Source organism: Misgurnus anguillicaudatus, chromosome 11, assembly GCF_027580225.2.
Source record: "Misgurnus anguillicaudatus chromosome 11, ASM2758022v2, whole genome shotgun sequence".
Classification (NCBI taxonomy): Eukaryota; Metazoa; Chordata; class Actinopteri; order Cypriniformes; family Cobitidae; genus Misgurnus; species Misgurnus anguillicaudatus.
The window spans coordinates 23,483,272-23,507,414 of NC_073347.2; the positions used below are offsets into that span (position 1 = coordinate 23,483,272).

Sequence of the window (24,143 nt, forward strand, 5' to 3'; positions counted from 1 at the left end):
CCCCTTGAAGCACCCGCTTTCAAAGTATGTGCAAGCAAATACAAAATTAAAAGACAGTCAATGATGCTAATGTAAACCCTGGTAGGATAAGGATTTAAAGTTGGATATTAAGATGAAATCTGACACATTTAGCTTCAGTGTTAAAACTGATAAAATAATAGCTGTCTGTGGTTCTATATGGGCTATAATGGCAATCATTTAAAAAAAAAGAACTATAAATTAGTTAAAATTTTTGGAACTGTGAACTAGTTCAAATTTTTGAAATATGAACTATGAAGTGAACTAGTTCATTTTAAAATTTGTGAACTGTGAACTGCACTAGTTCATGTAAAACGTGAACTTTCCCAACACTGATTAATGTTAATAATTACAATGCTTAATTTTCATAAATTTATTAGTCAACTGAAATTAACATCAACTAAGATGAAAAATGCTGTTATTGTTCATTGTTAATTCATGTTAGCTAAAGCGTTAACCAGTAGAGAACCATCAGGGCACTCTAGGCCCTCAGAGAGGATCTAAACTTTTCAATGTTATTTTCAATAAATGTCAGCCATTTTCCCCGATTACAGTCGCATTGAAGAATGATCGGTGCATTACATGATAGTACCTGAAGGGCGTTTTGAAAGCATACAGAGCGCTCAAATCTTGCATTATTCACGTTCATGGCCAGCTGATTGGTCTGCGCAGCTCACACTCTGTAATTTGGTGATCCAGCTGTGAAATTACATCCAATGGGAGAGTCATTTGTTTAAAATGATGAAAAAAAAATTACCAATCATATTGTTCTTCTGAAAAGGGGTGGGGGTGTTGGGGAAAGGACCTAGCTTAGAGTCACTGTTCGCTAATGGCATTAACTAATTGTTAATATAACCTTATTGTTAAATGTTACCAGATATGTAGTACTTGTTGAATGCTTAAAATTTTGTACAGTTAAGATTCCAGTCACATCAGCAGCCTAATAAAAGCTTTTTATTTTACTTTTTTCCAAGCAGCAAGTAATAATAATAATACAATGAAAACATAAATTATGTTACATCGTGTTTAGAAGTAGCATTGCTTTGTATAAAGTTAAGCTTTGTTAGTAGCCATTTATTTCTCGAAGTACTAAAGGAATCGTAAATTGAGTCGTTAAGGACCTTGAACTTTTAAGTAAATTGGAATCTGAACCAGAATCATTAAATTCCTTACGATTCCCATTCGTAGTCCTCAGCTAAACCAATAGCAAATTTTCTAATGACTGAACTCTGAAGCAACTCAACATACTTCTATTAAAATTATATTATCACAAAGAGGCTCTAAAGTATGATAGGTTTATGAGAGCATTTCTGTTGATCTAACTCTCTAAAACTTTGGCATTTGAAAAATATAAAGGCTTGTTTCTTTCTGATTTCATTTTTATTTGTATTTTTCGAGGGCATTGCTTGCTACTTTAAGCACAAGGAAGGAACAACAATTTAAGATTAATCGGTTGTGTTTTGATCCGTATTTACATTTCCTTACAGAAAAATATTGATATTTCTCACCTTTAACTATATGTTAGTCATACAAAAGCTAAAGTGAATCATAGGGTGCAGTATTTCCTTTGTTCCTTTCTTGCTAAATTGATCTTTCTCTCAGCAAGTAATTAAAGTGTTAACAGATGAAAGGAATCTCATTGAAATGGCAGTATCGCACAACAGCTATCTGACTGATAGGAGAGGTAAAGCTGCATTTGAGGCCTAGAGAGCCATTTTTATTGCATCGTATCAGCCGTGAAAGAGGTGCTAAGATGGACACTCTGTACCACCACCGTGCCAAAAACTAATCTAAATGGAAAACACATTGTCTTCATTATTTTGCAAGTGCTGAAAGAACATTGTTGCCATAGTAACTGGCAGGGGAGGCCGAGGGCTGCTTCAGGGCCAGTGAATGGAGTAGAGGAGAGCCCTCCCGAGCCCAACTACAGAAATGGCCAGTTAGTGAATGTAAAAGTGCTGCTCACTCATGTAATTAATTTCAAGGAGGATTGGTGGGGGGGTCCAGAACGCAAGATAACAGATTTAACATGGATACTTAGAAGCTCTTTGCAGTGTTTAGCGCCGCGAGTCAAATGGCAGCCCTGAAGCATGCGAGCAAGGGACGGTATGCGGGCGTGCGGTGGGGGTAGATGAGGGTGTGTGTTTGATTAACAGCAGCGATGACGACATGCTGTTTTGCAAACATGCGACTGAAATTGCTTGCATCCATAAAGCCGTGGCTGCCAGGCATAGCTTGAGTTTTTCTCCGGAGGATTTTTAACGAATGCCAAGAAAGCTGTTGTTTTCGTGAGGTGGTACCAGACACACACACACAGATGGAAAAAAGACTGAGGAGCTTTATTAAAAAAACATATGAAGAAAAATAACATCGTTCATATCATAAACTGTCTCACTAATGCTACCAAATCCAGACCAAATCCGTCTTGTGGTAGTGTTTTGTTGTCGTGTTATGAATAGCAAAAGGATGTTCTTTCCAAGCTGTCTGCTAAAATTCTAGGAATACAAATTATAATGATCTTGCCAATGCCATTGGGGTCGGACCTAATGATTTGTTATCCATAGCATGAGCATTTCATACAATGAACTAATGATGCCGCTTGCCATGTTCATTTAAATGCCTTCTATTCATAGTGCAATACAGTTTTGTTATGTCCTCGATGAAATAGGTTTAAAATACTTGCATGCTTGTTTTCAAGTGTGCACTGTGCTATTCATGTAAATTCAGTTGCTTTGTAGTTTGAAATCTGATTTAAAATATTAGATTGGGATAAATGCAGTCTTTTATGTTCTACCACTGTTTATTATGTCATTAATATTCATTTCTGAATAATTAAACGGATAGTTCACACAAAAATTTTGTCATCACTCTTGTGTTGTTACAAACCTGTATTAATATTTTTTCCGGATAAACACAAAAGAAGATATTTTGATAAATTATGGTAATCACACAGCTGATTGTCACCATTGACTTCCATAGTAGGAAAAACAAATACGATGGAATTCAATGGGTACTGTACTGTGTGCTACCATCATTTATCAAAATATATTCTTCATCATTTATCACAATACTTCCATAATATTTGTTTTCCTACTATGGAAGTCAGTGATTACAATTAGCTGTGTGCTTACCATCATTTATCAAAATATAATATTTTGTGTTCATCAAATAAAAGAAATTCAGGTTAAGAACAGAATTTGCATTTTTGGGTGAACCCTTTAATGTGAAAATGTTAATTGTTTAATTGAATTTATGAGAAAATAATGCACACTTCATTGCTTAAGAAGTTTATTAATTGTATTTAATCATTTAAATGTAAAGTATTATGTAAAACCGCACATTCACTTTTACTGTAAAATTGATATTGAGTATCAGAAAATTTCACTGGTGGTGTTATTGACTTTTGTATTTTTGGTGTCCTGGCAACACTACCAGTTAAGTTACAATAGATGCTGGTTAATGATCTATACGGTCAGCTAATAGGGAAGTGCTAACAGAGGCAGGCTTGGTGTCAGGGACAGGACTCTTCTGTAAGGGGGAGGACGATGGCGTTACCGCTAATGGCTGCAGCTCTTGTGTGCGGAGGCTGTTTGTCACAGCGATTCATGTCAGGGTGTAATTGGTTTACCTGCCCATGTCTGTTGTGAGGCTTGTCTGCATAGCTAAAAACAAATTACCCACCACTGACCTTTAAGCTAAGCAGACCACCTGGTCGCGCAGAGGGTGGAGAGGAAGGAGAGAACTTGGGAGAGGGGAACAGAGGAATTGGGCGAGAGGGACTAGTAGAGTCAGGCGTCCACTGCTGTAGATGAAGGTTTTGAAAAACAGCGGCTGCTCCGTTTGCACTACTTATCTGTCAAGAGCAGTAAAGGGAGGGAGAGAGATGCCGTAATTCCCTTCTTCCTGCATGAAGGATACAATATCCATTTTAGTGACAGCGTAGATGGGCCTCAATTTAAATCTTAATCCACAGGGGCTGAGTCGCAGTCGGCCGGTTTGATTCTAGCCCGCTGTGTGCGACTGCGTGCTCCGGGCGACACCGCACAAGTTGATTTTCTTTGTGATTGTCTGACACTTCGCCGCCACCCTTCGTGTGCTCATTTTTGTCTGCGCTGGCATGTATGGATGACAAAAGTGCTCTGCCACTGCTTGTTGTTCTCCCTAAAAAAGCAGCCACTTTCAGGCAAGAGCTGGGGTTTTTATTTCTTCAATTAAGTTGGCAAACAACAGAACTGTAAGAATCTGAATTGTTCACATGATCTGTTTATTTAATGCCTTAAAAGTCACCCGGCGTGGGCAGTTTTTTAAGATGTAATTACGTCTCGGTGTCCTCAGAATGTGTCTGTAAAGTTTCAAGTCCAAATACCCCATAGAGCTGTTTTTGTGTGTGTCTCTTTAAATGCAAATAAGCTGCTGTTTCCCTCCCCGTTTACTTTCTATACTGAAAACATACAGTTTTTCACAGCATCTTACCTCACTGTTTATAATGAACATATATTAATAAATTATACAGTATTTAGAAGATTTAAAATAGATAAAATGACCTAACTGTGGTCTTTGGCTGGTTGTGGGCGGGGCCTGCACAAAGTGACTTAAGTTTGCTCAGAAAACACCAACAGCGGTTCACATCAAACGCGGTAGAGGCGGCAAAAACGTGCTATTTGCATGTAGTTAGACACTTGAACATTTTAAGTTTACTCGCTTCATTCGCGTGTTAATGCCGCTTGTGAAATTCTAGCCATTTGAGACCTTCACGCAAAATTCTCCGCTTGCTTCCTGTAATCACGTCACGCTCCCTGTAGAAACTTGCACTACTAGAGCAAGCTCCTGATTGGTTAACGCGATTTCCCACCAAAGATAAGATTTTTCAACGCACGCGTTGCTAATCACCTCATTCGCGCCTCATGTGAGACCTCCAGACTCGTGTAAACGCGTCTTTACATTGACTTAACATTGAAATCACTCGCGTTTGACGCCTGTACCGGGGCTAGTGTGAACGCAGCATAAGACTGTTGAGGTTTTACAGGGATTTAACAAAAAGGAGTTGGCAGATTTTTATCATTAAGAGCTCGTTATAGTTGGGCGTATGTCCTACTGCGTAGCCGTGACAGTGTAGGTTCCACGTCGGTTTTCATTTAGACAGTGTAGGTTCCACGTCGGTTTTCATTTATACTTTTGCGTCGTTGTCCGCGTCAAGTTCAAGTTCATTTTATTTATATAGCACATTTAAACATGGCCGCAGGCCAACCAAAGTGCTGTACAGGTAAATAACAAAAAACAAATAAGTACACAATAAGCTCTAAAAAGTTTCAAAAAAGCTCCAGTAGTTGATTTGCAAACACACGCGCTGACCACTAGTTGGCAGTATCCACGCGTGTAACCACAGTAGCAGCGCGACGGTCAAAGAAGAGAAGCTTGGCAAGTTAACCCATAAACGAAGAAGAAACAGCAACTTGTTGTGTATGATTTGAGAAGACCAACAATGATGGAAGTAAATAAACAGCGACTTTTGTTACAGTCTGAGTTAAATCACTCCTCAACTTGGCCTTTCTTTGTTTTCACCAGTCGCAAACGGAAATACATATGACGCAGTTTTTTTACCTGACGGGAGTGGTTCTGGTGGACCAATCCCAACGCTTGCGGTTCGCGTAGAACTGACGCGCTGTTAATAATTTTGCGAGGTGCACGTCAGGCTACGCACAGGCTACGGATAGCCTACGCCAGAACATACGCACGACTATAAATCAGGCTTTACAGGGTGGTTGTGTACTCACACAAGCGAAACACAATTATTTTCAAACAACATCTAAAACTACATTCCTCATTAGGTGACCTTTAATGCAAGAAATATTATATACAAATACTAACATACCACATATGTAGAACAGTTTATGCATTAAATTGTACATTCTGCCTCTACTGCGATCATTTCCGGTCTATATCCAGGTATGTCCAGGCATGGGTTGGAAAAATTGGTTCTGTAGTGTCTAAACATGCTGTTTTTGTATTGTGTTAGATGTTAAAGTATCTTCCCAAAACAGGTGGCTTATACAAGTGTCAGTATGGGACCAACAATATTGCCTAACTCCTAGCAGGGTTGGCTGCTTCATGTGCTCCACCGATAGCACAGCAAATACTGCCACCACTGCAGAGTGGGTCTGGCCAGAAGATCATGTGCTAATCATGAGCTTGATGTGAGTCCATTTCGGGCTGATTCCATTATGCTTGCAATCTGAGAGCTTTGTAAGCAGCAAACATTGAAGATTGCTCTCCTGTAACCCGCTTTACTCAGTTCTCTAGCCCAATAGACCGAGTGCAGTTACAAACAGGTGTAAGAGCTATGAGCTGTAAACACTGCCATTGATCAGTCTTTTTAATTAGTCGGTGAGATAATTAAAAACACTGTATTTTCACTCAGCTGGGTTCATCAGATGCACTATATTTTTTAAACCAATACCAAACGTCACAGTACAAAAGTTTCACCCTATCGACAGGTTCTATTCCTGGAAACTGTCTTTTGCCTCTAATAGTTTTCTTTTCATCTAATTGGAGTTTCACACTAATTAGATTTGTCTTATAAAACACAAGAAAACTCTAGCGCAGCAGGAGCTGCTGAGCAGGAGGTCGGATGTTGGAGCTTTTTGAGAAATGTTAGTCACACTTGTGAATGATGTGCGAGCGCGTGGCTGTGTTTGAAAGTCTGGATATGTAAATTACGGTGAGGTCTTTTTCATAATGTGTTTTTTGTGATCAGTTTTTGTTTGAATGCAAATTTACTGTCGTAAAAGATACAGAATGGTTTCTAAAGAAAATCCCTCCTCCCTGTGCTACCCCAACCCCCAGCGGTCCCCAGTGATCCTCCAACCCGTCAAATTAACATGGCTGTCAAAATACAATACTGTGTTTATGTTTGTGAATGTGTAATCACGTTGTGTACTTTTAGTAGTAGTGATAGACTAATATATCAGGCAGACCCATTAATTTCGTGATTACCACCATTGGCTGTAAGCTGTAAGTTGTTTGGCGCATTACCAGTGGTAAAGAAAAACAAAAACATAAAGTGGTAAGTTCCCACTTGTGTATTGGTTTTCAACAATGTTTTGTTTTGTTGTATTTCCCATCCTTAAATTTGATTATATGAACCAGCTTTTTATTTGATTTAAAATGAGTATCATAGATGGTTTACACTAGATAGCAATGGGTCTGATGGAGACTTGGCTCAGTTCTTCTGCTTATCTGATTTCTCTTTTGGCAAAAGTAATTTTACCTTTTTTTTAATTCATTTAGCTGATGCTTTTATTCAATGTGACTTACAAATAAGAGAGCATTTCAAAGTTTGGTCTAAAACCGCCCTTTTCACTGCACACGACAAACGACGAAAGACCGGAATTTATTTATTGCCTATGGAGAGTCGCAAAGGGGCTGCGTGAGATGCCGACTGTCTGCAGATTCGTAATTTTCTGTAATGTTTTGACAGTTGGATTCGAAAAATTTTAACTTGTGTGACTACACCGTATGCGATACGCTGGAAGTGATGTATTTTAGTGTATTCCTATCAAAACACTGTACAAGGTGAAAATTATCTAATCCTTTTCTAAGTCCACTTGAATCCTTTAAAGGGGAATGAAAAACCATTTTTACCTTGTCTTTGTTGAATAATGGTAGTCTACCCACATTCACAAACATACAAAAAGTGCTTAACATGCTTAACATCTCAGTCTCATAGAAATTCCTCTTTTAGAAATGTCAGCCAGAAAACAGCCCAATCTGAAAAACTGATGCTTATGGCATCACAGGCATCTAACTGCCCCTCCACTTTAAAATAATTGGCTACATTTTTGAGTGGCAGCAAAGTCGACCAATCAGTAATGAGATTGCAAGTTAAGCCAGTAGAGGGAGCCAAATAGGTGCAAAACCACTTGTTTAAAATCCCCCACCCTAATAGAGCTACCTGAGAGAGGTTTTTAGGAAGCTTCTAAGGCATTACAGACCCAAACAAATTTTTTTTGTCTACATGTCACATCACAGAACAAGGATAAATACTCCGTTCAATCATTCTATGTCACCTTTAAATAAACCATTAATTATTGATAAGTTATACATTATTAATTTAATATGTATACGTTATTATTTATTTATTGTCTCCCAAACTCCGACAATCGTTTCCGAATGTTGTGTGCAGTGGAAAGGTGGCTTAAAGGGGACATTTCACAAGACTTTTTTTAAGATGTTAACTAAATCTTTTGTGTCCCTCTTTTGTGTACATATGTTTACTTTAGCTCAAAATATCATATAGATAATTTATTATAAGATGGTAAAATTGCCGCTTTGTAGGTCTTACCTCAACTTAGACAAATTAATACAAACCTATATTTTTTTTCCATGCGTGCACTTAATCTTTGTACAGTGTGTCGTGAATGTGTTAGCATTTAGCCTAGCCCCATTCATTCCTTAGGATCCAAACAAGGATGAATTTAGAAGCCACCAAACAATTTGATGTTTTCCCTATTTAAAGACGGGTAAGTATGGTGGCACAAAATAAAACGTGGCGATTCTTTAAGCAGATAAAAATTGAGAACTATATTGTATATCGTCCGTCAATATTACTGCACCTCAGGTCAAAGTGCTGCAAACAAAGTGCTCTTCCGCCATACAATATAGTTCTCATTTTCTATCAGCTTAAAAGATCGCCACATTTTGTTTTGTGCACCATACTTACTCGTGTAACTACTCATATAACCGTTTTTAAATGGGGAAAATATGGAAGTGTTAGGTGGCTTCTAAATTCATCCCTGTTTGGATCCTAAGGAATGAATGGGGCTAGGCTAAATGCTAACACATTCACAAGGCGCTATACAAAGATTAAGTGCACGCGTTGAAAAAAGATAGGTGTGTATTAATTCATCTAAGTTGAGGTAAGGACATAGTAAAATATTGAAAAATGGTGGTGTTTTCCTTTAATACCAGGTGTAAACAGCCTTTAAGATGATTTTATGTAGAAACCAGTAAATGACAAAAAAATATTTTAACTGGGTTTTCACAGGCAGTGTCACAGTTGAAATGGTGCCTACAACTATTCTGCATAAAAGAACTATTAGTGGTTCTTCTGCCATGGAGCACAGAAATCGTGTCCTTCAGTGTGTCAGTGAGAAAGCCCAGAGCCTGGCCTGCTAGTAGACTATAGAGTTGTTGATGTTTCAGCACTTTTAAAGCAGACCTGAAACAGAAGGCCATGGAATTTCTCAGCTTACCTATTCAGCACTGAGGAGTCCACCAGCAGCCAAACTGGTCTGCTGCCTGCGGGGTTCGGTTTACACTAGCCTGTCAGCTCTCACTCATGGTCCACAAACCCAATGTTCAGTTTTGCTGAGTTCACTTCTTTCAGATAAAGCCTGAGCTCTCTTCCCTCGATCTGAAATACGGCTAGAGTTTAACCAACTGTGCAGGAACGTAAATTACATTTTTTCCTAAAAGGCCTGGCCTGCAGTTTCTTCTTTTTGCTGGCACTCTAAATTAGAAACTTGAAGATTTAAGGGTCTTTATGAGAGTAAGACCACATTTTCTTTTATGCACGGCTGGGGTTTGTCTCCCTCTTTCAACCGATACTATGAAAGTAATAAATCTAGTAAATGTGCTGCATTGCCATATTACAGCAGGGTAAATTGATATTGTAAACATTAAAAATGTACATAACATAATCTGTTAAGTCTTGTTCTTTCTGTATCCATTTGAAAGCATCTTTTATACTCTAAGACATTTAAGGGTCGTCCTATTTTTAGATCTGAACAGAACAGATTGTGTCATTGCATATAATTACATACAGTGACTATATAAACATCATTGTCTATAGTTTTATTTCCCTTGCAGCCATATTATGAAAGAAATAAGCATTGCAGTCCACAAGAAGGTTTTAATATTTTTTTAAATATTGTAATGCATGGCCTCTTATACGTAATAGAGTTATTATAATAATTTAAATAATTATCGCAAACGGACCAATCAGTGAGACACATGACTTGGGCAGGTTTACCACTGTGACTTCCCAGTTTATTTACGCAGGCCTGTCCAGCTCTGGCAGTTGGCGATCTCTGACAAATAAGAGAATGTCGGGATGAGCCAAAGAAGGGTGAGAGAAGATTGTTTGGAATGCTGGACATGCTTTTGCTCAACCTCACACAGACAGACACACATTTGCGTGCACTTTCACACACAAACATGCCCGGCAATGCGTTGATAAGAGCAAAGGGTTAAATCGTGATTTACACACACTGTGATTTGTGGCCGACTCCGGTTGGACAGCCGTGCGCCATCCACATTCGCGAAGCCCTTATCTGGGATAGCTGGAGTTTTTCACCCAGCTTTTTTGTGCAGTGAATCAGGGCTGAAGTGAGCCGACACATAAAGCATTAAGTGAGTTCATAGATCGTACTAGAATCGCTGTTTCTGTTCCCCCAATGTATTCGTGGCATGATGGGATTGTCCTGGGGTATCTGGTGACACATACGTGCCATTGTAGGGACCTCTGGCACCGTACTGCTGTTCAATATTTATAGACACCAAATGCTCTCGAATATCAAATAGTTAAACAGCTGCACACAATTTCACAACCGGCTGCCCGTTTTGGAAAGTGCACAGGCCTCAAAATAGTTGCTGGTATAAAGAGCTTTATTTTTCATCACCTTCCTTATATTGGATAATTGATGGACTTTGAAAGGAGATGTTGTAGTCCTTTCCATGTAGTAGCTTAAACTGTCTGATCGAGAATCACTTCGCTTTATTCTGGTCACAATATTTCAAAACTGGTCGCAGATTAGTCCGAAAGATTTTAAATTGACAACGTGCAGCGAGGCGGTGAAAATGGCTGTCACGTGGCCAGCCTGCCGTCAGCGGCTCCCTTGTGAGAACTTCCCCTCAGGTGAGAAATTAAAGTGGATATTATCTGTACAGCAGCCCAGCAGCAGATCGGTCTGAGGCCAGGATCCATTTTGCTCCCTTCACACAGGAAATGCTGGGTTGACATTATTTTCAGGGTGGCCATACTCGCCCTCTGTTAGTGATGTGCTTTTCATTTAGTCTCTGTGCTTGCGCTCGGGGCCAAGGTCAAACCGACTAAGGTCGTTCCGCTTCTACCGAGGTGTAAAAGGAATGTGAGAAAAAAAACGCTGTGCATTAGGAAGCAAATATGAACAGTTTTGTATGCGAATGCTCATGTTCACATTTCTCGTAAGAAAAATGAAAGTAATATAAACACAGCTGATACAAAGCAGCAACTAATGCAATGCTGTGTCCTGGTTTGAGCATGAGCCGACATCAACTACCAGTGGTGGTTGGGCAATGATGGAAATAACCAAAATAGCAACGATCATGTAACTTGCACTTATAATGTGACAGAAACTAATTATGTGTACTGTAGCTATAAACAGTACTGTTACATAGTTTTACCTTGTTGTGTATATATAAGCGATTTTTGAGATGTCAGTTCTGAAACTGGATAATGCAACATTATGTTTAATGGTTTTAGTAATATTTGCATAGATTTTTAAAAGAATGTTCATATTTTTATTGTGCTTATGTGCAGTCTTACATTATTTACTCGTGTTATATAAAGCCAACCAACTTCTAATAACTGCAAACTTCTAATAAAAACCTGTATTAGTTGTAGTGACTGCTCGTGACTACTCAACCAAGGCGCGCTAATTCAAGTGTTTAGAGTGCATGCGTGTGGTTCCTTTTTCACAAAATATGTATTCTAAGCCTCGAGAGATTCTGTGTGCATCACGTGTTTTGTCAAAATAAGTGCCTGCTGAACACGCGTCAAAACCGTTTTTAATAAAGACACGCTTACGTTCACGAAATACACGCAAGACACTCCCTTAAAGGAATAGTCTACTCATTTTCAATATTAAAATATGTTATTACCTTAACTAAGAATTGTTGATACATCCCTCTATCATCTGTGTGCGTGCACGTAAGCGCTGGAGCGCGCTGCGACGCTTCGATAGCATTTAGCTTAGCCCCATTCATTCAATGGTACCATTTACAGATAAAGTTAGAAGTGACCAGACACATCAACGTTTTTCCTATTTAAGACGAGTAGTTATACGAGCAAGTTTGGTGGTACAAAATAAAACGTAGCGCTTTTCTAAGCGGATTTAAAAGAGGAACTATATTTTATGGCGTAATAGCACTTTTGGGAGTACTTCGACTCGGCCCAGTAACACCCTCCCTCTCCCATTATGAGAGTGAGAAGGGGAGCGGACTTTTTAGGCGAGTCGAAGTACTCCCAAAAGTGCTATTACGCCATAAAATATAGTTCCTCTTTTAAATCCGCTTAGAAAAGCGCTAGGTTTTATTTTGTACCACCAAACTTGCTCGTATAACTACTCGTCTTAAATAGGAAAACGTTGATATGTTTGGTCACTTCTAACTTTATCTCTAATGGTACCATTGAATGAATGGGGCTAAGCTAAATGCTATCGAAGCGTCGCAGCGCGCTCCAGCGCTTACGTGCACACACACAGATGATAGAGGGATGTATCAACAATTCTTAGTTAAGGTAATAACATATTTTAATATTGAAAATGAGTAGACTATTCCTTTAACAGTAAACTTTGATTACGCATGAGATTATGCGAGTATCTGGCAAACGCGAGCGTCTCTTTTGTCATGAACCCTTTGGGCGCATCTGCAGCAGGCACTTGTTTTGACAGGACACGTGATACACATAGGATCAGTTGACGCACAGAAAACATATTTTGAAAAAAGGAACCACACACATGACGGGCTACATACATGTTGTGACGAACTTCGCATCGAGCGCCCTCGAAAAAAGAAGTAACTGATCAGTTGCCCACTAATTAAAATCGTCTGTTAGTAAGAGGAGGTTGTGTTGGGGGGTCCACACTAAAGGGTATCTCCTCCCCTCTCCGACCAGCCCACAGATGGGCTGCACCAGACTTCTGTTCCAGCAGGGATCCAACAGATCCAAGCTCTGGACAAATAATGAGAGAGACAGGTAGAAAAAGGAGGAGAAAAACAAATTAAAGTGAGCTGGAAGAAAAGAGACTGTGAGAAAGTGAAGGATGAGATAAAGGGACAGAAAAGCAGACTCAAGTCAGTAGCTAAGTGTCTTGTGACCCGAATGAAACAGAAAGCCTGAGGCAGATGTAAAGAGTAAAGAAGAAAGGAGGGGGTGGTGGTAGAAAGAGGAAAAAAGGAGTCGTTTCGTGAGTAAAAGGAAGGTAGAGTGAGTGAAAGAAATAAATAGAGAGCGTGAGAGGAAGAGAGAGAGAGAGAGAGAGAGAGAGAGAGAGAGAGAGAGAGAGAGGGTGGGCGGCAGAGGGGGGAGATATGGTGGGCCGCTGCGGGCATGTTGATTGGCTTGTATGAAAACACATGACTGCAGTGGGGAGCCTATTGCTCAGGGTGAGTGGCTCTGCTTCAGACCAAACCACATTAGATGAAATGAATCCATTCCCCAGCCTGTTAAAGGAGCGTGCTGTCCGGGTTCCGGAGAGAGAGAGAGAAAGAGAGAGAGGAGGGGTGGATTGAGTGGCAGGAGGGAATGGGGGAGCAATAGAGGAAAAGAAGAGATGAGGGCAGGAGGAGGCCAGCACACACACACACAGTGCTGGGGACTGCTCTGGAGATTACTGCACATTTTAGGTCAGGACAATAGAGAGCAGTGGAGAGCCTTTACGCTGCCTTTCTAGAATCACATAACAAATGTTGCCTTGTCCTTTATGTGGGGGCAACATTCTGAGGGGGCCGCTGTCCAGATCCCTGCTCCTTGCTGAACACACATGCGCACTTGTAGCTCTTTAAACACATTATCAACACGTATTTTTGAACATTTGCATATTTTAAATGTATATTTAATCCTAATAAAGTTTGATTGTTTATTAGTGGATGTTATACAGTACAGTGGGCCCAAAAAGTTACCAGTGCAGAGGTCATGGGTTCGATGTCCCAGGGAACACACTGATGCAAAATGTTTAGATTGAATGCACTGTAAGTCGCTTTTGATAAAAGGGTCTGCCAAATGCATAAATGTAATGTCAATATATTTAGACACCTAGTTTTTATTCATCATTGATAGCAAGACGGCACAAGGACATTTTTATTAAAAACATATCTGAAAGAATTTGTCAGGATTGAAATTATAGAGTTAGATATACTATTACAAATGAAGACAAATTTTTGATAGTTAAAACTATGATTGCTCTCTTAAAGGGACACTTTTTCATTTTCCAGCTCCCCTAGAGTGAAACATTTTATTTTTACCGTTTTGGAATCTATTCAGCTGATCTCCAGGTCTGGCGGTACCATTTTTAGCATAGCTTAGCATAATCCATTGAATCGAATTAGACCATTAGCATCACGCTTAAAAATGACCAAAGAGTTTTAATATTTTTCCTTTTTAAAACTTGACTATTCTGTAGTGCCCGAAAATAGTCCCCTTGGTTACTTTCAATCACAGGGGACTGTTTTCGGCACTGCGTAATATCGTTGCATCTGCTGCAGGCATGTTACGGCAGCAAAGTCCTTGATTATTACGCCAGAATGAGAGTATAGTTCCTAGCCATGTCAGCCTAGAAAACAGCAACTGTTAATTTTCCGTCGGTCTTAGTACACAATGTAACTACAGAAGAGTCAAGTTTTAAAAATATCGAAACTCTTTGGTTATTTTTGAGCGCGATGCTAATGGTCTAATCAAATTTAATGGATTATGCTAAGCTATGCTAAAAGTGGTACAGCCAGACCCGGAGATCAGCTGAATGGATTCCAAAACGGTAAAAAAAAATTAACTTTAGGGGAGCTGGAAAATGAGCATATTTTCAAAAAAAGTGGAGTGTCCAAAGACCTTTCTAAATTTAAGAGGGGATCTGATATCATCAATCCCCTTTGGACCAGTTGGTTGAAGAAATATTAAAAAATGTAAAAGTTTATTCTTTAAAAGGAAGCTCTAGCATTGTTTGTTTGCACTTAACCACTTGGTTTGATATTGCAATAGGATTAATATATATTTTTGAGTTATGCATTTGGCAGATGCGTTTATCCAAAGCAATTTGTAGTGCATTAACAGGTATGCATTTTGCTTTTATCTGACCCAATTATCCTAAAACTTTTTTGGGACAACTACAGGTGCTTGTTTGTTGGCGACTACAGTTGTGCTGCTCTTAAGTGGTTAGAGAGTGTGGTTGTCCAATCGATCAGAGCAGATGACAGACTCCCTGCCACTCAGCTGCAGAAGTCACATCAACAGGTGCTGAGAAACTCTCTCTGACTTTCTGCCCTCCATGTGCGGTCTGATCTCAGTCTGACTGCACTCTGATCAGCCGTGCTGAAAGCGAGCAGGTCCCACTGGTCTCAGCATCAGACAGCACACCCACATACTGCCCACAATTCATTCATTGACCGTCTGATGCGTATAGCAGATAAAAATGGCATAAGCTCTATGACATCACCAGTTCTTATATGATTGGTCAAAAACTGGTCTTATCTTTTTTTAAATGTTTTGTTTGAAATGCTTAGCAAATTAATTCGATGTATTTGTAAAATGAAACTTTTTTGACAGATAGAAATAACAGATTAAACATGTTTGCGGTCATTTCTGCTGTGCAGTTATTTGAATGAGGTTTTCCTATATCAGATAGACCTGCTTCTGAAACTGAAACTGATTGGTAATTTTCCATCAATCAGACAGATACGCCACATAAAAGAGTTAAGTTGAATCTGCATGCTCAAGCGTACGATCTAGCTTGGCATTTTTCTTTAGTTGTATTATAGGCTGGTATTAACCTGTGAATCCCTGTCCTTAACCCGCAAAAGCCGCTGATGGTATTTATAGAAAGCTACCTTTGGAAAAAGCGTAAATGGAAATGCAAAACACACTCATGCAACATGTGTCTGATTATGAAGAGATAATTCTCTTTGAAAAACTAACACTCTCTCTCCTCCAGTCTCTTTATGGGTCTCTCTCCCAGTCCTCTCCATGACCTCACCTTTTTAAAGATTATACATTATGCCTTTTCACTATTTTTTATACTGCACTTCCAGCTTTTGTTTTTGTACTGACTTTATGAATTATGTCTAGTCTTGTATGTCTGAAATGATTTATTTGTGTGCTTTTGAGGATTGTTTCTGCTGATTTGCCTGGTAATATCTGAATATCACCACCTTATCTCATTTGTGGTTTGACGAGATGAATTAACCTTTATAAAATGCTGTAATGTATTATGCTGTTTTGTCACCTGTATTAATGAGTTAACAACATTTGTAAGCAGCATGATCTTTGCAGTTTTTTGCAACATAGGTTTTAAGCCGTAAAATAATCAAGTAAAGTACTTATTGTTGTTTGTTTGTCCAAAAAATGTCATTTACATGGTCCCCACAGGTCCTTGAAATCCTTGAAAGTTTGTGAATCTGGGGGGGAAATCAAGGCCCATGGAAGCTTTTGAAAGTGCTTGAATCTATTTTATGCAAGAAGTTTTCTGGAAAAAAATCCATATTATTCCCTGTGTAGTGTAGGATAATATCATAAAAATTCGAGACTTTGAAGCACACGTGCTAAACTGTTCGCTTTAAATGCTTATATATTCTGTATGCGAATGTTGATTTATACCAAAATGCTTTTTTGCATAGTTATGTTTGACACATGAAAACGTCTCGGGTTACGTATGTAACTGTTGTTCCCTGAGAAGGAAACGAGACGCTGCATCATACTTCCTGCATCCCTGTAACGCCGTCTCTGGCAATATTTCAGATAGGGATATACTTCCTGGCTCCCGCGTCACCCTGTCTTTGTCGTTAAGCCTCACTATTAGTTAAATTTGATATACACATTCAGACGCACTTACCCCTGGAGGCGTCCCCAAAGTGTCACCGCAGTGACGCAGCGCGAAAGGAACTGTAACATTGTATGTTAAAACATTGTATGTTGCTCTCCCTTGAAATGTGTCCCCACATTTAGTCCTTGAATTTCAGGGAATTGTACCTGAAAAATCCTTGAAAGGTCCATGAATTTGAAGTTAACTAAGGTGTGGGAATCCTGCATTTAGGATTTATGACACTTTACATTCTGTATGTCTAACTAAATTTAGATGTTTTAGCTACATATTGAGGTCTGAGTTTTGTATATTATTTACTTTTTGGGTAAAAATTGTGATTCCATAACAATAAGGTTGTGATAATGGCCAACTGCCAACTCTTGGTAATCATTTCATAATTTATTGCTATTATGAAACCATGTAGTTACCCATAAATTGTTATTTTCAGTATAAAGCCGCAGGCCTCTTACTGTACACAAAGGAAATGCTATTGGTATGAAAGTTCATCGCGAGCCATTTAAAGCTGCTTTACTTACGCTTGAAACAGGTCTGAAAAACAGGTGAAGTGTCCAGGGAGCTTTCCAATGAACAAAAGGATAAAGTAAATGGGATAATTTTGTAGGATATTAGATATGGATTGGGCAGAGGCAGGATCAATTAAGTGTTGTTAATGTTTCCAGCTCGGCCGGGCCAAGCCTCAGACTGTACACTTTTAGTTTGGAACGGCGCCATGGCTAGCGTCTGCTACTCTTTGAATAATCAGAACAAGAGTTTGTTTTCATTGAGGTAGTTGTTGCGTTATATAACTGCTGTGTTTCGTGCTTGAGGAGAGAGGGGAAAAAGAGAGAGGATGCATGATCAAGCTGTGTGGACTGCGTTACGGCTCTCTGACGTCACAGATCAGGATGTTCACCAGCCGCTGTAATAATGTTTTCATGTCATCATTGCCCTCTTGAAGCTTTGAGTTTGCACACCAAACAAAGCCATCCCAGACTCTCCCCCTCCTTCCTCTTTCACTGCGGGTAGTTTGAGGTGAGAGTGACAGAGGGGTAAGGAGGGAAATAGTTAATCAATAGCCACAAGGTCAGACAGGCGAGCTGCTGGTTTGAGCGTTCCCTGTTAGTGGGTTGGAGGAGAGGATTTGTAGCGCTTGTAAAGGCTTAAAGGAACACTCAGCAGTTATTTGTGGTGGTACTGATCTGATGGGCAGGGTGGGTACGCTGCAGTGTGTGATAGAGAGACCCCTGCTGGCCTTTGACCGTCACTACAGCCACACCAGTTTGAGTCTGTCAGTGCGTTTCATCGATTAACCATTAACTGCCAGCTTGGTGTTTGGTTCTGCAGCATTAACCAAAACTAGCTAGCTATAAAAATCAATTTCTTAATCAGTATGTCTTACAATATTAAAAATTAAGGTGCTACAGAAGAACTGTTTTTGGTTTTATGGTTCCATTAAAGAACCGTTAGCATCTCCAACCTTTCTGTTACACAAAGTTTTTTTTGACTAAATATTGTTTTTTTTTTGTTCACCAAAAATGGTTCTTCTGCAGCATCATAAAGCTTTTTTAGTTTTGGGAGTGTGTGGTAAAAAATGTGACATATTGTGACACATACCTTTTTATTCAGGCGCAAGGAACCATTCTAATACCCATCCTAAAATATATATCTGCTTTAATTTATGTGGATGATTCTCATAAAAAATCCACAATTAAAATGTGTCCAGCATCAGATTTTTTTTAAAAACCATTGAAGCCAATTTTTTTTGCCCATATAAGATTGAGATCTGAACTTACTACAACCATTATTTTAGAGAATTAAAAAATATTTCCTATAGAATTATTTAAATTCTTTAGATTATTATTATAAAAAAAATTATCATTACCGTAACATGATATTACATTAAATATATGCATTTACAAATTCATATTTCGGTAATGAGAACTAAAAAGTTGTCTAGGTACTATGACAAACAAAATTTCAACTTTTATCTGGAGAGAAAAAATATGAACTGCTTACCTGGTAGCCATCTTGTGTGTCACAGTCAATTATGTCCCTTCCAACAATTTTTTTTAAAATGTTAGTTCCTTGAGGGCTTAAACAATGATTAAAAATTGTTGCGGAGGATGAGAAAATTTTTCTTGGACACATTTATATTCCTTATTATAGTCTCTACATTTACCAATGATCACCAAATACCACATGTTTCTTTACTGTAAATGTTTATAGTATGCACTGAAGCTAAATTTAAATATTTCCATGTCAAAAACCTAAATCCATTCATGGACACATTGTGGTTATGAAATCTTTCCCCCTTAAATATGGAAAAAAAACTGGTTTGTATGATGACATTTGAAATCATGTGCAAAATAGTACATGAAGAGATGTTTGTAACTGTATGCTTCTTATTTTGATACTCTTACTTTGCATTTACTTTTTTATCAAAATATTTCATAACACCTCATAAGTCTAATTTCACGAGAAACACAGATGTAGAGCACCAGTCTCTAACCCTCCGAAAGGTTCCTGTCACACAGACATTTGAGGTACTTGAAGTGAGCTTTATCAGAGTACATCAGCGGTCATGCATGTCTAGTTTTTTGTCCCATTTGCGACTACAAATTTCTGAAAGTGACGGCAGTAAAGTGTTCAGATGAGAGATGAAGTCCCGCCGCTCCTTTTCCCACCAATTAATCCTGCCGCACGTCCGCGCGGTGAGTTACGGCTCTGGCCGCCGGGCCCCGTATTTATTTGCCAGCGGATGCAACTGTAAATCAGTCCGCGCTGGCTAAATTGATAACCTTGAATGTAAGGCCCTGATACCTTTAACAGCGTGTAATAGACACACTGATGGGGTTCAAGCTTCACAGAGAACTGGAAAGCTGACTGGAGTGTAATTGGTCACAGTGCTTCCACTAAAACCAACAAACACATACACACAGCTCTTCTCCAGTCGTACTGAATCTACAGCATGCTGTTATTGAGTTTGTGTGCATTTGTGAGATACTCAAGGAGGAATGCAACCTGACCTCCTGTTTCACAGTGACTTCACGAACATGAGAGATGTATAGAAATTCTTCTTTTCACCCACTGCAGAAATGTCATCCGAACACTCTCGGTGTCTTTCAAAGCTTCATTGAGCGTATGAGGAGATCACAGGTCTGCTGAAGTGCCATCTCGTATATCTCTCAGCCTCTGACACGCTTCTCTGTTCTGTCTGTTTTTTTAGAGAGAAGAACTTTAATGGCTTCCAGGTAGAGAGGAGGCAGCAGTCAAGATGAACTCGATTCCTTCGATGGACAGGCACATACAGCAGACCAATGACAGGCTGCTGTGCATCAAACAGGTGGGAAACAAGAAACAATTACAGTGGCAGTCTCACCCTAAGCCATCTTATATATGTCTATCTGTGAATGTTTATTGTTCCTTTTGGCCTCCTTTAAATGGCTGTTTTCCAAGCTTTCCCATCGGTTAAAATCTCGTTGCTCTGTTAACTTTGTACAAACACACACCAGTAGACATGTCCCAAGGCAATGTCTTGTGATTCTAGACTTTGATAATTACCGTGTGTAATGTGTAGGTGTGACATTTAATGTCTGTCACAACGGCTTACATGCCAATCTGCGAACAGGTAGTTCGGGATTTTTCACTTCCACACAGATTTCTGCTCCTCTTTGTTGTTTCTGCCTCAATTAGGAGAGTCTTAGTGCTAATAAGATCATGTCTACGGCATGTTCGGATCCATTGATATTCTGAGCCGTTTTAATTGGTTACAAATGACATTTGTTAGCTCTGTTTTGCATGCCAGATTGGGTCTGATTAAACCTAAAGACAAAACACAATCAATTGCTGCTCATTAATCATATTGATATGGAACATTTAGTGTGGTGACGGCCGTCAGTTTAACCAACGGGACTTTTGTCCCAGTCAGCTCTTGTTAAGCTGAGAAATCACAGGCATCATTTACATTTGTAGGGGGGTAAACTGGGGAATAGGGGTGAGGTTTTCAGATTAAGATTAGGGCTGCATAACGATTAATCGTGATTAATTGTTTGCAAAATAAAAGTTTTTGTTTACATCATGTATGTTTGTGTACTTTGTATAATAATTATGTATATATAAACACACACACACACACACTCACACAAGAAATTTTTACATGTGTATATACATTTCTACATTTATATTATACTGTATATGTAAGGAATAATTGACTACGGGCCATTGAATTATAAGAAAATAATGCACACCCAAGGTGCAATGCGGCACGACGCGAAGCGGATGTGCATTATTTTCAAATAATTCAAAGGACCGGAGTCAATTATTCCTCTTATACCACGGTTACCACAAACATTGCTCTGGTGCCTAATTTTAAGACATTTGACAAGTTAGGTGTGCGGTTATCAGAAATTAATGCATACCCATACCCACGGAACATTTCTCAGCCAATCAGAATACAGCATTCAACAGACCAGTGGTATAAAAATACTTAATATATAAATAAATATTTTTTCTTAAAGTTATACATGCATGTGTGTGTATTTATATATACATAATTATTATACACAGTACATAAACGTATATGATGTAAACAAAAACTTTTATTCTGCAAACTTGCAGCCCTAGTTAAGATAGACGTATAATCCCATTTTTACGCACAGAAGAGGGTCCGCATACAAGTTCGCATGACGCAAATTTCGTCATCAGAATAGTCCGAGCAGGCGCACTGTACGCACACCACCAGATTTTTGTAACCGCACGTACCTAAAGCCCAGATACACTGCATGATTTTTGGATTACCATAGTGAAACAATCATGACGATTTCTGTGATCGTGGCTCTTCATCTGTGGTCCTAAGTTGTACAGTGAGAGAGGTTCAAAGACAGCCGTTTTCCTGGTCTTGTATCCAAAGATAGCCTAATGCCGCTTTTCCATTGCATAGTACCCCACAGTTTGGTTTGGTTTGGGTCGGGTCAGCTTAGTACCCAATACTTTTTTTAGTACCACCTCGGTCGGGGTTTCAAGCACCCCAAGCTGATGCCAAAACGTGACGCGAAAACACTGTAGATCACTGATTGGTCTGAGAGAATCGTCACTACCAGCATCATCTCTATAATGTAAAAGATTAGCGTTACCTGCATGCTAGCTTGCGCTGTTGAGTAAACATGTTGTGAATCAGGAACACCATAAAAAAATTTTCCAGACCTGCAGTTTGTGACGGCACATTCGCGATGTGCACATCCGCATTTATGCTTAAATGTAACTTAAATGAAGCTCGACGGAGCGCGTCGACCGACGCCACAGAATGTGAGACAGACTTAGTGATAAACGCGATAACGATAAACTATTTGTGTTGGTCAATTTTAATTTTGTGGCGACTGAGAAATTAATATATGGGAATGTACAACGTCGCTCTCACTTTTATGATGTCACAGCAGTAGGCAGCGCAAATATAATGACATGCCTATAATCCCTCCCACTCCGAAGTGTTACTAAACTTGATGGAAAAGCTAACCAAGCCAAAGTGAGGTGAGCTGACCCGACCTGACCCAAACCAAACCGTGGGGTACTATGCAAGGGCAAAGCGGCATAAGATAGAAACTGTATCATGTAGTCCAGGAGATGCATTGCATTTCAAACGTCTGCGTACACGTACGAGTAAAATAAATTGTGCTTTACAATGCTGTGCGTTCGAATGTGTAGATACATTTGCCTACATGTAAAAACAAAGTTTTTCAAGCCACACTGTGCGAAAAGTTGATAATCTCTCAATAAGATCTGGTCTTTTTCCATCCTGTCCCATTTCCTCCTTTTATCTCGTTGTCATCCCGTCACTCATTTATACGCCCGCCTGTCACACAGCCTGTTCTTTCTTCAACTTTAGTTGGTTATAATGACAGTAGTGTTCAACATTATGTCCTATCTCAAGACTAACAAACACTTACATGAACCAATCATCACGATATGATTGTAACGTCAATCAAATGGACCGTGTTCGCTCTCTCGGTTATACATTCTTACTCCACCCTCTCTCGCATTTCCATCTGACTTTCATTTACTGAGCTCCTCGTGCAGAATTCCCCTGTTTTCCCAGCACAGTCTTCCTCACCAGCGGTTAAAGCTCGCACGTTAAGCAGTCAGAAGCCAATAGCTGTCAATCACACTAAATGAGATCTTGGTCTATCTGAGAGGAATGAACTGATATCATTGTCAACTCAAGTCAAACTGTTGCATTAAAATGAATCACGTTTTTGGAGCAAGGGAGTTTAAGATCATATAGTATAAAAAATCAGCTTATGTAACTGGAGCTACATGTTGTTAAATGAACAACTTCCTGTAATTATACTGAAGTGATTATACAGTACATACTGTATAAGCACATGTAACACAGTAACGGCTCATTTTGGGTTGGACGTGAATGCGTTTTGTGATGACTTGATTCAGTAACTGATCTGTTTGATTCAGTGAATGATTCTTTTGAATAATTCAATGCATTAACATTTGAGTTGGTGAGTTTGTTTGATTCATTAAAAGAACCGGCTCATATGTTAATCACTCAGGATACCAGTGCTCATACTGTATATTTGTTATAGTTATATTTTGTGGTACCTGATCCTCTTTATCTCATCATATTTAATTTAGAAGCTCACAAAACATTTCTTTCGCTCTGTGAATAGTGATTACCATGCTGCCGGATACTTTTTCATTTATTTTTTTATATTTAGCGAAGAAGTTTATTGTGTTTGCATATGTGCTTTTGCAAAAATTAAACATCTTTATTGTTCAGATTATTTGCTATTCATTGCAAAGTAAACTGTTGTTTGAATTATCAAGGCATTTCTCTGGGCCCGTTCCCTGTCAAGAACATGAGTAGGACTTAATGATTAGATATAATATGCGAAACATGGCACAGCAACTCCGTTAAATTAGAGCGTCTTTCTTTTTCTTTTCTTTTTAAGCAAGAAGAAATTATCATTCGCATGGAACATGAATACAAATTTGCAATGATGTCGAAGAGTATTCTGATGCTGTGGAGGGGGCGTTTATTCATGGTTCATGTCCCGTGTATGACTGATGAAATGAGATTTCCTCTAAACAGATTAGCTGATGAGAGAAATTATTCAAGATCCTGACCTGTTTTGTCTCAAGTCTGAGTGAAGTACTGAAAATTGTTATTTCCAGATTTTTTTTCCGTTTAGTGAGCTATGAGGTAACACTACAATAAGGTTCTATTTGCAAAAAAAGTTAATGTATAAGCTAACATAAATTAACACTGAACAATACTTCTACAGAATTTAC

General features: G+C 39.0%; 1 protein-coding gene across 4 annotated transcripts in view; it reads left to right on the forward strand.

The window, feature by feature from the left end:
- Window positions 1-24,143, forward strand: part of zmiz1a (zinc finger, MIZ-type containing 1a) — a 156,204-nt gene that overhangs the window by 84,271 nt on the left and 47,790 nt on the right. For all 4 annotated transcript variants that reach the window (XM_055171100.2, XM_055171105.2, XM_055171099.2 and 1 more), the window contains exon 4: window positions 20,074-20,190. In XM_055171100.2, coding sequence (XP_055027075.1) covers window positions 20,122-20,190 — 69 coding nt within the window. In that variant the 5' untranslated portion in view covers window positions 20,074-20,121. The remainder of the gene's footprint in view (window positions 1-20,073; window positions 20,191-24,143) is intronic.